At 43.1% G+C, this 14,929-nt stretch overlaps 1 protein-coding gene across 1 annotated transcript in view; it reads left to right on the top strand.

Moving 5' to 3' along the window:
* Positions 1-719: 719 nt before the first annotated feature.
* insrb (insulin receptor b) overlaps positions 720-14,929 on the top strand; it is a 77,352-nt gene continuing 63,142 nt past the window's right edge. Inside the window, exon 1 of the mRNA XM_062395604.1 lies at positions 720-2,069. Within this exon, the coding sequence (XP_062251588.1) occupies positions 1,976-2,069 (94 nt within the window). The 5' untranslated portion in view covers positions 720-1,975. The remainder of the gene's footprint in view (positions 2,070-14,929) is intronic.

Genomic DNA, 14,929 nt, shown 5'->3' with positions numbered 1-14,929 from the left:
ATACATTAATGAAATATGTGGCACACATCTTTTGACTGAATCCACATGAAAATGTAAAAATAAGTGATATCCATGCAAAAGACAACCTGCACCATCAAGGCTGGAAGTTATAGTATAAAGTTAACATGTGTGCAATAAAGAAAACACAAGCCAGACCGTTTTTTTTTGTTGGTTAGCATATTAGTTGATTGATAGAAATTTAACCTGCCACTATGTTTTATTCTCAACTGTTGAGCTTGTTAAGTTCCATATGGTCATTCTTACCCCTTTTCTGTCTTTCTGTGTATCAAACCCTGTGATGGTTATAGTTTGTCAGATCAATCAATAACGAAATAATGCAAAATAACTTCTTAGTTGCAGCCTAAACTCTGTTCTTGATGCAGGGCTGTGGTGTTGTTTTGATGATCTTGTCCACAAAGACACTTAAAAACGAGCAGAAATGTGCATTTTAACAAACAGCCCAACAATCAAGCACGAGACATGAAACGGTCAGTATAAGAAAATCCTTATGGTTTCATTTCATTCACGTTTCTCTTTGAATGTGTTTTTTCTTTTATTCACCTCCTCTTTGACAAAGAGAACCCGGCGCGGTGACACCGCTTCAGACAGTCCCGATCCGGACTCCGGCGGCAGCGCGGCGGCGCTCCGCTCCGGGTTTTGTCGCAGACCACGTGTGGCCCAGCTGACTGGCAGGACTTGTTTACTGGAGGAGAGAGAGACGGAGAGAGGGGGAACCTGAGGGAGAGCCAGCGCCGAGCGAAACGGGAATACAAGTTTTTACACTTGGCCCGTCTTTTTTTACGAGAAAAATCTTTTTATCTTCGTTTACCTCATCCCCCCGTTTCCACTGCCGGAGGGGGGGGCACTCACTTTGTGTGCGTGCGGGCGTTTTTCCTCCTCATTTCAACTCTATCGCAGACACTGAAACCTCGTTTGTTTTGGATTAGCTTAGCACAGGCTAGCTGTTTTTCACCGCCGCCACCAGCTAGCGTTCATGTGAGAAAAGAAACGGGCGGCGTGGCGGAGACTTCCCTCACTTCACGGCGGCGTGCGGGTCAAACGGAGCCGCCATGCTCGTCCCTTCCCCCCGCGGTGAACGGAGACACGAGTGACGGTTTTTCAAGTTTTTTTCCCCTCCGCGTTCCGTCGTTTTATGGGTGTCTGTCCATTCGTCCGCGGCGTGGTGGTCAGCGGGGGTGACGGAGTTCAGAGGAGGGTCGTAGCGGGGGAACGCTGAGGCGCCCGCACGCTTTTCCTGCACGTAGCTGCTCGGAGGAGTTTCCTGGGATGTGCTCCCATCTGTCTTCAAAAAAGAACAAGCGCCTTTCGAGAGGATCCGAGCTAGCAGGAGCGATATAAAGACCTGTGGGCTCCGATCCCCGTCAACCCCCCCTCCGACCCACAACTTTCTGCTGGAGAGACACGCGAGGAGGCTGGTCGTGGACGTTAATGTGCGGTAGAAGAACACCGATCGTAGCTTGGTTGGTGAAGGGGGATCTTCCATCACTGGAGCGGTGCATCGCGGAGAAATGAGCCCGGGGCCGGCGGAGCTCCTTCGGGGATCTCCAAACTAGCCCCCCGCGTGTGGGGTATTAATAATAGTAACAGCATTATTCCTCTCTCGATGTGCTGCAGCACCCAGATGAACGTGGACTGGCGCCTTCACGTGTGGAAAATGAAGATTTTCACTCACACATGTGTGACCAGAAGCCAAGATCACGTTATTTAATGGTCTGCATTTTTTCCCAGGGCTCGCACACATCACGGACTCTGCTGGGGAGATACTCATACGTTTATTACCACCACCCCCGGCGTACAACTGGGGGCAACCTTGAATCACTTGTCCTCATTGGACCTCCACTTTTTATGAATTGTTTTTGAACTTTTGATTTTTAAATCCACATTCAACCCCTCGAGATTGGAGGTGTTTCTTTTTTGTTGTTGTTGTCGGAGCACAACTTCCCCTCAAGTCAAAATGAGGCGGTGGACGCTGAAGCTGAGAGCACAGATCGTGTTTTTTATCATCTGCACCTGCATCATATGCCAGTGTGGACTAACAAACGGAGAAAGTAAGTCTTTTATTTATTCATTACTTTAGTGGTGTGTGTTTATCATGGCAAATATCATTAAGTTGCTTCCAAAATGCATCTAATGTCCCCTGACACACTGACTTATCAGTTTGAACATGTTGAACTAGCATAAACACACGTGTTAAACGATATAGTATATAATATAGTAAAACCCTCACTCGTACAGAATTGGCCATTATTGGCTAATAATTACAAAAGTGGAGAATTATTATCATTAATTACAAAAAGAATCTCATCAACCCATGTGGTGTAGTAAGTCAAATTAAATTGTAATTTGACCAGAAGAAGAAGTGATTGAATATGAAACAGATGGAGCTCAAGAAACGGTGCCATTGATGTATTATTTTATATCATTTTATTCCATTGTTTTTGTGGAAGTGGACCTTCAGCATGGCGCATGCGTAAAGCCTCCCACGGGCTCTAATTAAGGGGCTAGTGTTTTCAGTGGTTGCGTATGCGTGGCCGCGCGCTAATAATTGATATTCCTCAGCAGAACTCTCCCCCCCTCCCATCTCCTCTTAAAGGCACATATATGTATTCCAGCGGCCTGCGTCGGAAGCTCCGGCCCCAGGGCCAGATTAGCCGCTGTAACTGGACGAGGGTGGTCCGCTGCAGCGAGTCTAAACTGGGAGTAGCAGGATCGGCCCTGTGAGCGCGGATAGGCCTCTGATGGCGACAGACGCGCGCACACACACACACACACACACACACACACACAAAACAACAACACCACACAGGCACACACACTAGCGTGCGCGGCGCTGCTGCTGCCTGAACGTAAACAAATTAGCCGCCGACGCTAAGAGGTCTCTTTATAGGCGCGGGATTAGCCTACATCGGTGTGTTTAGCCGCAGATCGGACTCCAGCGCGGCCATCGCCTCCTCCGCTGCGGCTCCGCGCCTCCTCCTCGTCGCCGTGTTGTTGTTGTGTGTTTTCTTTTTTATCAATGAATCTGGGTTTCCACAGTACAGCAGCGTGTAATTTTAACAGCACCGTGGTTCTCTGCCAGACACACACAGACAGCGATGGAGATAATGCCCCCCCCACCTCCTTTAAACTGCCTAATGACCTCATATTAATAACGATGTTAGTGCAGCGATCATTTCCAATAAGGAACTTGTTTTCAATTGAAGCGATTATTGTCATTGTAAATAAAATAAACTGATCTAAGCAGAATAATAGATGATCAAAATAACAGTTCATGTTTTTAATTTGCAGAATAAAAGTCTTAAGCATTCCCTTAGGAATAGTACGTTACACCAGTTAATAGAGGTAAAGGGATTTTAAGGATAATTTACAGATAACAATTCTAACCATAAAATAATGTTAACTACTAAAAGACAGAAAGTGCAGAAAGAGGACTTTATAATTATTTAATACAAAGGCCAACATGGTAATGTTGTAGTGTTATCTGAGTTTGAATGAATGAATGTCTCCATTTAAAACAAACTGTTGTGCATACAGAATGGCTTTAATACAACTGTTATTATTTGATACCCCGGTTGCTTTGAACCTTTGGCCTACGATTGTCCTTTTGAGCTGGTGTTCAGTGTTGTTGATTATGTATTGCACAAGTGCTCAGTGTTTTGCGTACATGATCTTAGTCCAGAGCAAGTCAGCGGGTAGGTCAGTTTAAAAATAAAGAACAAGTAACCCTAAATACACTCTTAATAAAATAGTGTTTGCTCAATTTCTGACATTGTCGATCTTCTGACTTTTTAGCCGCATAACTCAAGTGTTTGCTCCCAGAAGGCAAGTTCAAAGAAATTGTTCAGGCTACTTTACAAAGTTTATGTATGCAGACAGAAACGAGGCCCCTGAAAGGGGTTTTTATGAGGAAACATTGTAGGAACCCCTTCTTTCCTTCTATTTCTTTCTCTCATTCTTTCTTTCTCTCTGTCTGTATATTTTTCTCAGGCAGTGCAGTAGTACATGTCTTTTGCTGTTTCTGGTTCCTGATTTACTCAATTCTCTGGGAAGGGACCATATTTGGCACTCTTGAGATGTTTACGCCTGGGGGGTGCGGGTGTGTGTGTGTGTGTGTGGGGGGGGGGGGGGGTGCAACAACCAAAATACTTAGAATACTTCATTCTGAATCCACACGCAGCCAGACATCTGACATCTCCACCTCAGTCGTGGGAAAGGGGGAACCAGTATTGATATATAAACCATGCTTTCGGCCCTGATCTGCTTACTGCACCCTTAAGAATGCCATGAGGCGGCTTTTACAGGCCGTCGTTAGTTGATTTTGATTGAGCTGTTTGTCGTGGTTATCAGCGAACAGTTTTCTGAAGTAACTGCTGAGCTGTCTCCTGGTATAACTCGCGAAAAACAAGTTGTGCAACTGGGAGCCTTGCCCCCTTCTTGTTCCTCTCAGGCTTGTAAGCACAGCTCTGTTGGAGAGGGGTAGTGCATGTGTGTACGTAAGTGCTGTTATGCATGCTTTCCCCAGTACATATGCTTCTTAAACCGGCTCTGTCACATAGACTGCTTCAAAACTGAAGTACTTCCCACTATGATAATCTGAATTAAATGCCCGCAGCAGTCTTTCTTATTCAGGGAGAACAGTTCAATAGATATGTTGTTCCAAGTCTGTTGAAACCAATTTGAGTTTATACCCTACTAGTTTGGTAGTTGCCCGTTTACACAGGCTCTATTCATTGAAGTACACAGTGGAACGTGTTTGAAGAGGCTTACCATACAGCTGCTCTGAATGTGATTGTGTACTTGTATATCAGTGTGTACTGTAGACACCCTGTGCTGTCTGCAGGATCTCATGTCTCAGCTATTGACCTGCCCACTTCCGGGTAATGTATGTTTTCCATGTATCTGTGTGTGTGTGTGTGTGTGTGTGTGTGTGTGTGTTTGTGTGGTGGCCATGCATGAGAACAGTGTGTACTAGAGCGACAGGCTCAAGAATGGGCTGCCTGTTAGCACTAGCCCCTGTGCCCTGAGGGGCCCCTTGACCCACCACACATCCACTTCTTTGAATGGACACATTGCATGATGTGTTTTTGTAATGAAATTAGAAAGAATTGATGCATGACGTCCTGAAACATGAAAACAAGGTGGAGGCGAAGAATGTTATGAAGCTGAGTCTCCTTTCCTCTATTGAACCTGTTGCGTGATTTCAGCCAGACACATTGAAGCACGTTGTTTAAATTTACGTTCTTAAAATTATTACGTATACTTACAGTTTCAAATGTGTACAGAGCCAGTTTCTTTACAGTGTTTGAACTACCATCATAAAACATAAGAACAGCAGAGTCACAACTTAATACACAAAACAAAATGAGGAGAAAAAACAAGCGCACACATTTACCACAAGGCTAATAATAATTGCATTCAAATTTCCAGGGTTTGTTGTAGTCAGTTCTTGTGTTGTTAATTAGGTAGAATCAGGTCCATTCCAGAGGGGTCTGCCGTTTCCAAGCCTGGTTGCCATAGCTTAATAAATCCCTTGACATTGTCATGGAGGGTGTCGGTTAGTTTTTTCCTCCTTTCAAAGGGACGATTTGAATTTTTCCTCCTTATGCCAGTAGTCCTAATAGGGGTGTCCTCAGGAATCCGTTTATGATAATAACGGTTATTTCTCTATACAAGAGTTTGTATCTAAGTACATTTTCTAAAAATGTGTCCAAATGTGCCAATATTTTTTAATCCAGTTATTCTATATCTGTCTGCTTTGGTTTGAATAATTTTAATTACTAAATGTTTTTTAAATATAAGTTGTTAAAGATATTCAGTTTGCTCCCATGTAAGATGTGCAAAGATAAGCTAATCACATCTTACAACCATGAACTTTTATTTCATTATATATTTATTTTCTGTGGTTCAAGAAATAGATTTATTAATTTTTGGCTCTCGTAGATGTAAAATTTCATTTGAGTAAATTGAATATGCCCTGATAGTATCTAAAATTGTCACTAGAATGACAATTTGAAACTATCAAATTTCGTGGATTATGACATTTTGGAATTCCTGCAATAGTAGTATTAAAGATGGCCGAGGAATGAGTTTAGAGTGGGATGATGTGTTGGAACTGGTCAGTGTCTGATATAGCTCACATGTAGTATTTTATCTCTATAAAGTCATTATTGTTAGTGATTATTGTTTCTTAAATAATGGTTTTATTTGCGGCTTCAATGCCTTGCTATTAGAAAATCCTGCAGACTATATGCAATGGACTACATGCAGAATTCTGAGTTTTTTCACAGTAAGCCGCTGTACCGCTGATTGCAGTTTGCCATTGTATGTTTGGGTAGTCCATGTTTACAGAGCCAGAAGACAATGGGGGTCATGAACTGAGGCTCCAGCTGCTGTGTGTTCCGTTTGGAGTGTTGGCCAGGAAGGCAATATGTACTGCTGAAGGAAATTAACTGTTGGGGTGCTTTTCCTAAGTGCTTCCTCCTCTGCTCATATTTCTCCAAGTATCCCTTTCAACTCCTCCTTACTTGCCAAAGCATTTTTTTTTCTTCATCTTGTTTGCACTTCTGTGAGTTTGCCATGCAAGCAGAGGATGAAATACAAAACCTGACTTTATGACTTCCTCAATTCACAGTTATTTGTTTCTGAGATTTGCAATTCATTAATGTCTCATTCATTGTGCACTGGGAGACAACAGTAAGTTTATTGTCTTGGTACATTTAGATCAATTAATGTAAGTTAATTCATGATCTTAATGCAGAGTTTTGCACTTACAAGAAAATAAAGGGACATTTTCTAACTTTTCTGATACGTCACTACATAGACATCTTCCTTTCCAACACATTATCAGGCCAGCTTGTAAGTTAAATGAGTAACTGTAATGTGTGTGTGATCTGTGTGTACAGTTTAGTAGCAGATGACCTCCTCTCTGACTCCCAGTTCTAGAGAAAGAACTGTGACTGTTTATGTAAAACTCTGCTCACTGCACAGAAATGTGGTCAGGTTGGGAGGGGAAGGATGGAGTGTGTGGATCACACATACACACACACTGGGAGCGCCGTTACGCCATGCTGCAACAATCTGATTCGATAGTCCTTGTTGCTGTTTGGATCTACTCTATTTTAACCGTTGGTGACTTCACAGGAAAATCCAACTTGAGCTGGCTCTGTAATGCAGGGATCACCACAGGGATCTTTCGGGGCCTTTTCCAGGCAGGACCAGACACTGACAAAGGCCACATCCATGTCCTGATTTGTATAGATCTCTTTATTTTGTCCCTCTATCTCTAAAAATTATAAATATGTTTTTTCCCAAGATGCTGTCTAAAACTCATATGGGTGAAATGGCTATTTTGGTTTGAATTGGACGAGGACTATTAGTAGAAATTACCGTCATGCCATTATGTCTGCAAAAAGACTCCCCGCAGAGTTTGTTTTTTATCTGCGCTTTTCAAACAATCGTTCATGTTGAAATCTGTTAGCCAGGAATGACCTGAAGCTTTTTGGCTCGAGTGTCTCTCGCCTGCCCAGTACAAGACAAGTGTTTTTGTATTGTTTTGACCTTCACTGGGCAGCAGACGTTTTATGAAAGCAACTGTGTAGATCGTTTTTTAAAGGTGTTTACAGATGTATCTACATTAGTGCAACTTCAGAGAGGGAGGCTGAATTTAAAGCAGATTTAAATATGCATAATTATATATGTACTGCGGTTGTTACAGTTCAGAAACCCCTGCAACATCTTGAAAGTTACACTTCCAGCAGTCAATTCAGTTTTATTGCAGTGAGGCTTTACCTTGTCTGAGATTTTCTATTTTCTAATCGTGTGCTCGATTCCCATATCTCGGGAAGGACTCGAGGGAATTTCTTCAAGTCAGCCACTAACATTCACTTTGACTCAGGAATGAACTGATTAGATCCTGGTGGTCAAATGTCGCTGTGACCTCACGTCTGGCTCTTTCTTGTGAACGTCATATATCAGGAACGTCTGGAAGGAATTTAATTACATCTGGCTCGTACATCGTCTCGAATTCAAGGATGAAGGTCATGTGATTTGTAATTTGGTCGTAAAAGGTCAAGGTCACTGTAACTTAACAAAACATTAATTGGTCATAAATCAAGAAATCATTTTCAAATTATGATGAAATAGGGTTTGAACGGACATTAACAGTAACTAGATTGGTTGAGGAAAGCGAGAAGCTGTATATATGCACCAGAGAAACTTTTCCCTCCTGTGTCCGTGCTCACTGTGTTCACTCTCCTGCCTTACCGGACCTCCCTCTCCTCCCATATCCATCTTTCGTTCTCCCTCCCTCCCCTTCGGTTGCTTTAACGTTCAGGGGTAAGAGGGTTCACTCTCATCCACTGATTTGTTTTTCTTTCATGCTGCAGATGCTCACAGCCTGCGGATCTGTCTCTTTCTCTCTCTCTCTCTCTCTCTCACACACACAGACACACACCTGCTAATCCTGCTCTGTATATGGTGTGAAAGCCTCCTCTTAAAGGTGTGAATACCATCCATTTGACACCTCTCCCTCTCCCCTTCTTGGTGTTTTGTGTGTCCTCTCTTATTAGACCTGCTCATTACAGCTAGGCCTAAGTAATACTTAAAATTTACTCTTTTATCCAAAGCAACTTTGTCCCGATGAGCTAGCCACAAATGGGTTGCTATGGTGACAACACTAGTGCTCGCTGGCAGTAGGCTCCTTTAGCCCCCCCCCCCCGATGTACACGTCGGTAGTGACAGTTACTTGAGCAGAAGTGAAGGAGTCAAAGGTGGTGTGATACGATTTTACAATAATACAAATCCTTGCACTCAACTAGGCTTCATATAAGCTGATTTAGATGTTAAAAATATTGCGCAATCATTTCATTGCAGATTTTCCCCCCCACAATGAGAAATAACATACTGTAGTTCAAACCCGCTGTCCACGTTCCCGTCTTAGTGCAGGCCTCTAATCCTGATCGTTTTTAGAGCCATAAAAGAATATCAGTAATCATGTATGGGCCACTCGTCAATCAGCATGTGTCGTGTACTGTGTGGGAGTAACCTACTGTATCTCAATAAGTGGGTCATAATAGTGAACTTTGTCCCAGACTCACCATAGTACCCATTTATATTTTGCATTGATCCTTATTACTTTTGATAAATAGTGTGACTGACATCTCAATTTTGAGGATTGATCTTTTCTGGTAAGGGACACATACAGAATAATACTGGCAAAATCACCTCAAACCAAACTGTACTCGACCTCCTCTACTTCCTCTGTATGTTACACAAACACACACTTCACTACGACTTCCCCGATATTACAACAGATGGAGAGGCTGATGGAAACCACCCGCTTTACAGAGAGAGGTTTTCACAAAGCTCCTTCTTTTGCTTCTTTTTTCCTGCGCCTGCTGTGCCCCATTGCACCATTTCACCCACTAGTCATGAAACCAGATGGGTGAGAATCTGGCCATGCCTCACAAAACCACTGTCCAGGCAGTAAATGTGATCTTTTAATTACAGAATATATGCTTGTATGATTTTTATTAGCGGGTTTTATTAACTGTTAACTGTTTTTTTATTAACTGGTTTGTTTTTGTGTGTCTGGAGTAAAGAGAGTTTTATCTATTGACCAGCATCGTTTATTAAATCCTTGGCAGTAATTCATGTAATAACAAACCCACTAATACCTAGTCTTCTACATGCCAGCCCAGCATACATCTGCTAGTTCAGTTTCTCATAAATCTGGAAGACATTCACTGCAAATCAATTGAGCCCTCTCATATTTATACCAACCAATATTTCAACCCATGGGGAGAATTTGGAAAATTACACAAAAAATGTATAAAGGCACGAAACCCTTCAACTGTCAGAGGTATTTGTTCTTTAAATTTGAGCAAATGTGGATTTTTGACAGATTAAATCAAATTTAAATTGGTTATATAAAACCACAATGTATTTCCAGTTCTCAAAATCATCATCAAACACCCTCATAGAGATCGGTCAAATAAATGTGCCCGATTTTTTTCACCTCATCCAGATCAAGTAATTATTTCCTGGAAATATGGTTAAAACGCAGAACCTCACGATGTAAAAAAAAAATAAGAAGAATTCCTGCATCAGCACCAATATTTAAAGGGTTTTTCCCTTACTGCTCCCATACCCCCCCCCCCCCCCCCCCCCCCAAGTGTTGTCGCAATCAGTCTAGTTTTTGCGTAATCTTGGTAACAAACAATCAACAAACCTACAGGGGTGAAAACATAACCTTCTCGGTGGAGTTAACTAAAACCAAAGTAATGGGCACCAATGATGTTTTAAGTCCAGTTTGTAAAATGAAATTACTGGTTTGACATTTATCCTTCCTGAGTGTGTGTATATATTGTAGGAGACAGAAAGCATCAGTTATGGCAAGAGATTAATCTCTGAGGCATTCAGCTGAGACCCAGTTGTTTTATTATTATCACTGGATAGTTGTTGATCTTTGTGCTGTGCACTTTGCTGCGGTAACAATGTTTAACTGGTCATAAGGTGGCACATACAAAGACAAGACTAGAGTGTAGGGATCGTCTTAAATGTTTAGAGCTGATACTTGAGCTGCTATCTGAGAGCTAACGTGTGAGGGACTGATGCTAGGACAGAGACAAAGAGCTTTCACCTAGTTTATGAGCTTGCATCAAGCATTCCTAATTCACTTACAGTTAGAGGGGGCCCATATTGAATCATGCCTAGCTGTTAAATGACAGCTTAATGAATGGAAGTCATTTTACAATACTGCTGTGGCCACAGACCCTACACTCAAGGGACCAGTCTGTCAGTGGCCGGTCAGCTGATTTGTTGGCCAACGGGACCTTTTCAAAGCTAACATGACGTCAGTATATGATCCGGGCCATACCTAGCATGCTCGTGGATATCCTGTATGGAAAAACCAACAGAGGGGAGGGCGGCGATTGAAAGTCTTTGGAACAGTATGAAGGTTTTTTTTGTGGAAAAACAAACAGCAGGGAAGGGGTTAGTTACGCATGTGTGTTTATTGATAACACAGTAGGAATAATCTCCTACTTTATGTCAGATGGTATCAATTCATACAAAGAACTGGCATCTAAAGCAGAGAGAACATTTTCCTGCAAAAAAGAAAGTCAAACAGTTTGTGTTTTTGGTAAATGGAAGGAGGCGCTGAAGATGTGGGTACAGGTCTGAGCGATGGAAAAGGTAGAAGGAGGGAGAGATATGGAAAGAAGGAAGCAAAGGCAGGGTTTGTTTGTGTGTGAGAGGTTTTCCTGCAGCAGCCAGTGAGAGCTGGTGGTCTAACAGCGCAGACAAACAGGCCATTAAACTGACCTGGCCCCTTCACTCTCCATACCTCCTGCCTTCCCCTCTTTTCCGTATTGGTTTGTCGACTCTCATGATGTCAAGTCTCTCAATTTGCTCTCCTCTGCCACTCTGCTCTCTCCATCTTTCAAATCCCGCCTTTTTTTCTGTCTTTATTCTTTCCCCATCTCCCCTGCTTGCTCACTTGTCTCCTTATTCCTTTTAATACACACACAAACCCTCATACATTCACACAAGTAGAATTTCAGTCTCATTTTGAGGCTGCGAGAATCAAATAATTTTCTCCTCTTGTGTGGTGTTTTTCTTCATCAAATTTTGGCTTCAGCTGTAGCTTGGAGTTGGCAGCCTTGCCACAATCCAGTCAAATAACAAGGATTTGCCATGCTTGGGATGAGCTCACTTGGAGCTTACCACACAGGAAACACCTCTACTATACCCCTAAACTGTTATAGCTGAAGGTTAAAACTACTCAATGTCAAACTGAGTGTTCAAGTGTTGATACAGAGTTTAGGCAGAGTCCCATCACAGATCTCCTACTGTGTTATTCCTATTTTAATCATTCTTGTCATAGCTGATTGAGTCTTAATGATGTAGCCTTACTGCTAGTCTTCCAATGAAGAGGCCTAAACATATAGACAAAAATTCGGAGAAAGAAAAGATGCCATACTGGCTAGAAGAAGTGGACTTGACCGAGCCGCCAGGCAGGCGTAGCTCATCCAGCCTCATGTGTAGCTCTGGTTTGTGGGTCGGAGCGTTGGTGGGGCCGGGCCCTGCAGCTGCTGCCGTGTGGCTGCAAGTCAAGCAGGGATACTGAGCCCCGGCTGCTTCCCTCTTAGGCTGAGGCTCACCACACCAAGACACTGCACTGCGCTGCACTCACTGACGTGGGAAGATGAAAAGGAACATCAGATGTTTTTTGTATTACTCACTATGTGCAAGTGTGGCGTTTTGTGTGTGTGTTGTCTGTCTTGCACTGTCTTCAGCACTGTCCAGCCTGCAGTTGATTACCTGCTCCCGTTTCTCTCCTCTGTCTGTTCCAAAATGCTATGTAAGGAATGCTGCTCCCCCCAACATGCGCTTTATTTGTTTTGAGCACCACCTGGTTTAGCTGTTTTTAAGGCGTGTCCAGAATTTTTCAGATTTCTTTTCTTTGGTTTGTGTGTTACCAGCTGTCCCATTACTTTCTACAAAGGGAACATGTTGGTTGTGATTGGTCATATAGGTGGAATACCAGAGAGAACATGTATGAGTCTGTATTTGTTGGAAATAACATTGTTTTATCAGAGTAACAGTAAAGTGCATTTAAGTCATAGTAAACAAGTCAAGTTTGGTGTATTTTTCTTGTAAAGGCAGTTTGCGTGAATGAAAATTCAGGAAAATCCTCTTGGACCATTTATGTATTATACATTCTGTACTGAGAATTTTGAATTTCTATTTCCTTGTGTATGTCTTCAGCTCTGCTGTGAACATAACTTAACTGAATAAACAGATCAGCAGGCTTTCACAAAAAACTACTCAACTTAAATTAATGTTCAGGAGAATTTGCATATAAAGAGGAGAAGTGAGATCTGATCACAAGTGGTCACTGGGGACACATACGGTGACGTGTTTTAATGCCAGGTGTGAGCAGCTGCATTTGAGTAAAAGTAAAGTAAACAGGCTGTCCTCGTCCTCAGTCCTCAGCATTACAGACAGCTTCTCTTCTGTTTTTTAATCAGGAATAGCAACATGTCCACATGATGTGGGGTTAGTGTTGTTCTCAGTCTGTTAACTCTGAGACCAGTGGTGGAGAATATCCACTTAGATGGTCCCAGGAATGCAGAGATTGTTAGAGGGGCCAGGTTCAGGAAACACTATATCTACTTAGAGTAGGAATTGGTCTGGATTCTTAATGTTGTTTAATTATTAATTGTCATGTAAATCTCTAGATTGTGAGTAATTGTGTTAGTGTTGGTAGAGTCATGGACATGAAGGCTCAGATTCCATCATGTAGCCTGTTACACTTTGCAGTTGTCAAACATGGCAGTCCACACTCTTTCTGCTGTTCATTCTTTTCCTCCCCTGTGAGCCGTGAGTCCCAAGGTCGATTGAGACGCCACTTGGAACTAGAAAATAGTGAGTCACTGTTTTCAAAAACAAGTGACAGTGACCCTGGCACCACTCCTCCTCCTTTTCTTTTTCTCTTCCTCATTCTTTCTCTCTATTTACTTTTCTGTGTCTTCGTCTCCCTCTGTCTGTATCTATCTTTCTTCCTTTCTCGTTCCTTCCCTCCTCCTCCCCTCCTCTCTCTCCTTTGCCACTGCCAGGAGGTAGAGGGAAGAAGGCGAGCCAAAGTCACCAGTGTGATCTGATTTAGGCCTCTCTCTTCTCTTGGCCAGCCATCTGACAGCGCAGGGCCTGCATGTTGCTCTTTTCTACCTGCCTCAATCTGCCACAGTCTGGCCCTCTGCCACAGCTGCAACGAGACCCAATGTTGTATATAAATAGGTTAGACCAGCTCCCCTTGCCGTGCACCTCAATGGGAGGCAGAGGCAATGGAGGAACAGGTGCTCCAACCCACACGCTGCCTCTATCTCTGCGCTGTCGGCCCCCGCAAGCCCCCCCCAGCTTTATCTGATGTCCTCAAATGTGGAAGTACAGGTCCGGTAGAGAACACGTGTTCGCTTGCTTGTCATATCACTTGATCACTGTTCCCTCTCTTTGTGATCAGAATCTTTTAAAACTAATATATATTTTATGGCACCTGGAGCCTGTTTCCAGTCAGCATGCCCCCCCGCTCCCTGGCTCAGGTAGTGTTATTTTGGTCCTCAGCTCTCTTTGTTTTGGAGGTACAAGTTGGTACATGTTAATCAAAATGCCTCTCATGCATTTTCTCAGCATAATTTCTTTGCTGTAGAAGCCACAGCTTGGCAGTGGGAGCAAAGGGAGCTGGCTTTACTTCTCAGGACTTTCCACCGCTATATTAACAAACAAATGCATTTTCCACTGGCAGTCCACTTGGCACCACGGCCACATATTCTCTCTCCTGGGGTTTGTTCAGCAACTGAGCTGTTGACAAATCTATAATCAGCAGATCACCTCATCAGGGGCAACGTGCAACTAAGCTGAGCGAGAGGGGAAACTTCTCACAGTCCGAAGTTAGCTGCCACCTGATTTCATGCTAGACAGGTCTAGTTTCACGCTAAGCTAACGTGCGGCTGCCCTCCGCTGCAGTGAAAGGCAGAGGCAGGATGGCCTGTGGGCCAAAGAGCGCTCTGTTCTCACCTTCTAAAACTGCAACCATGATCCACTTTCTCATTGCCAGCCAGCACCGGCTAGCTAGCCAGCTACTGTTAGCTGAAGCATATTAAATTCTCCCCAGGGAGCACAACTCTAAAATAAGAAAAGAATCTTTCTGAAATTGTAGCTACACTATAACGGAGGCTGCAGCTGTGGGTGCTCGCTGAATAGTGGAGATGGCAGCTTCTATTGGAGATCTGTGTTGCACCAGTCATGCTCATTTCTGAGTTGAAATGATGGTGTTACAGCAGTCCTGAAGGCTGATATTCATGTGATGTAAGCAATATCTACAATGGAGAGAAGTAAGATTGTCACA

Source organism: Platichthys flesus, chromosome 9 (assembly GCF_949316205.1).
Source record: "Platichthys flesus chromosome 9, fPlaFle2.1, whole genome shotgun sequence".
Taxonomy (NCBI): domain Eukaryota; kingdom Metazoa; phylum Chordata; class Actinopteri; order Pleuronectiformes; family Pleuronectidae; genus Platichthys; species Platichthys flesus.
Note: the sequence above shows the minus strand (reverse complement) of the source record. Positions and strands in the feature narration are given on the sequence as shown.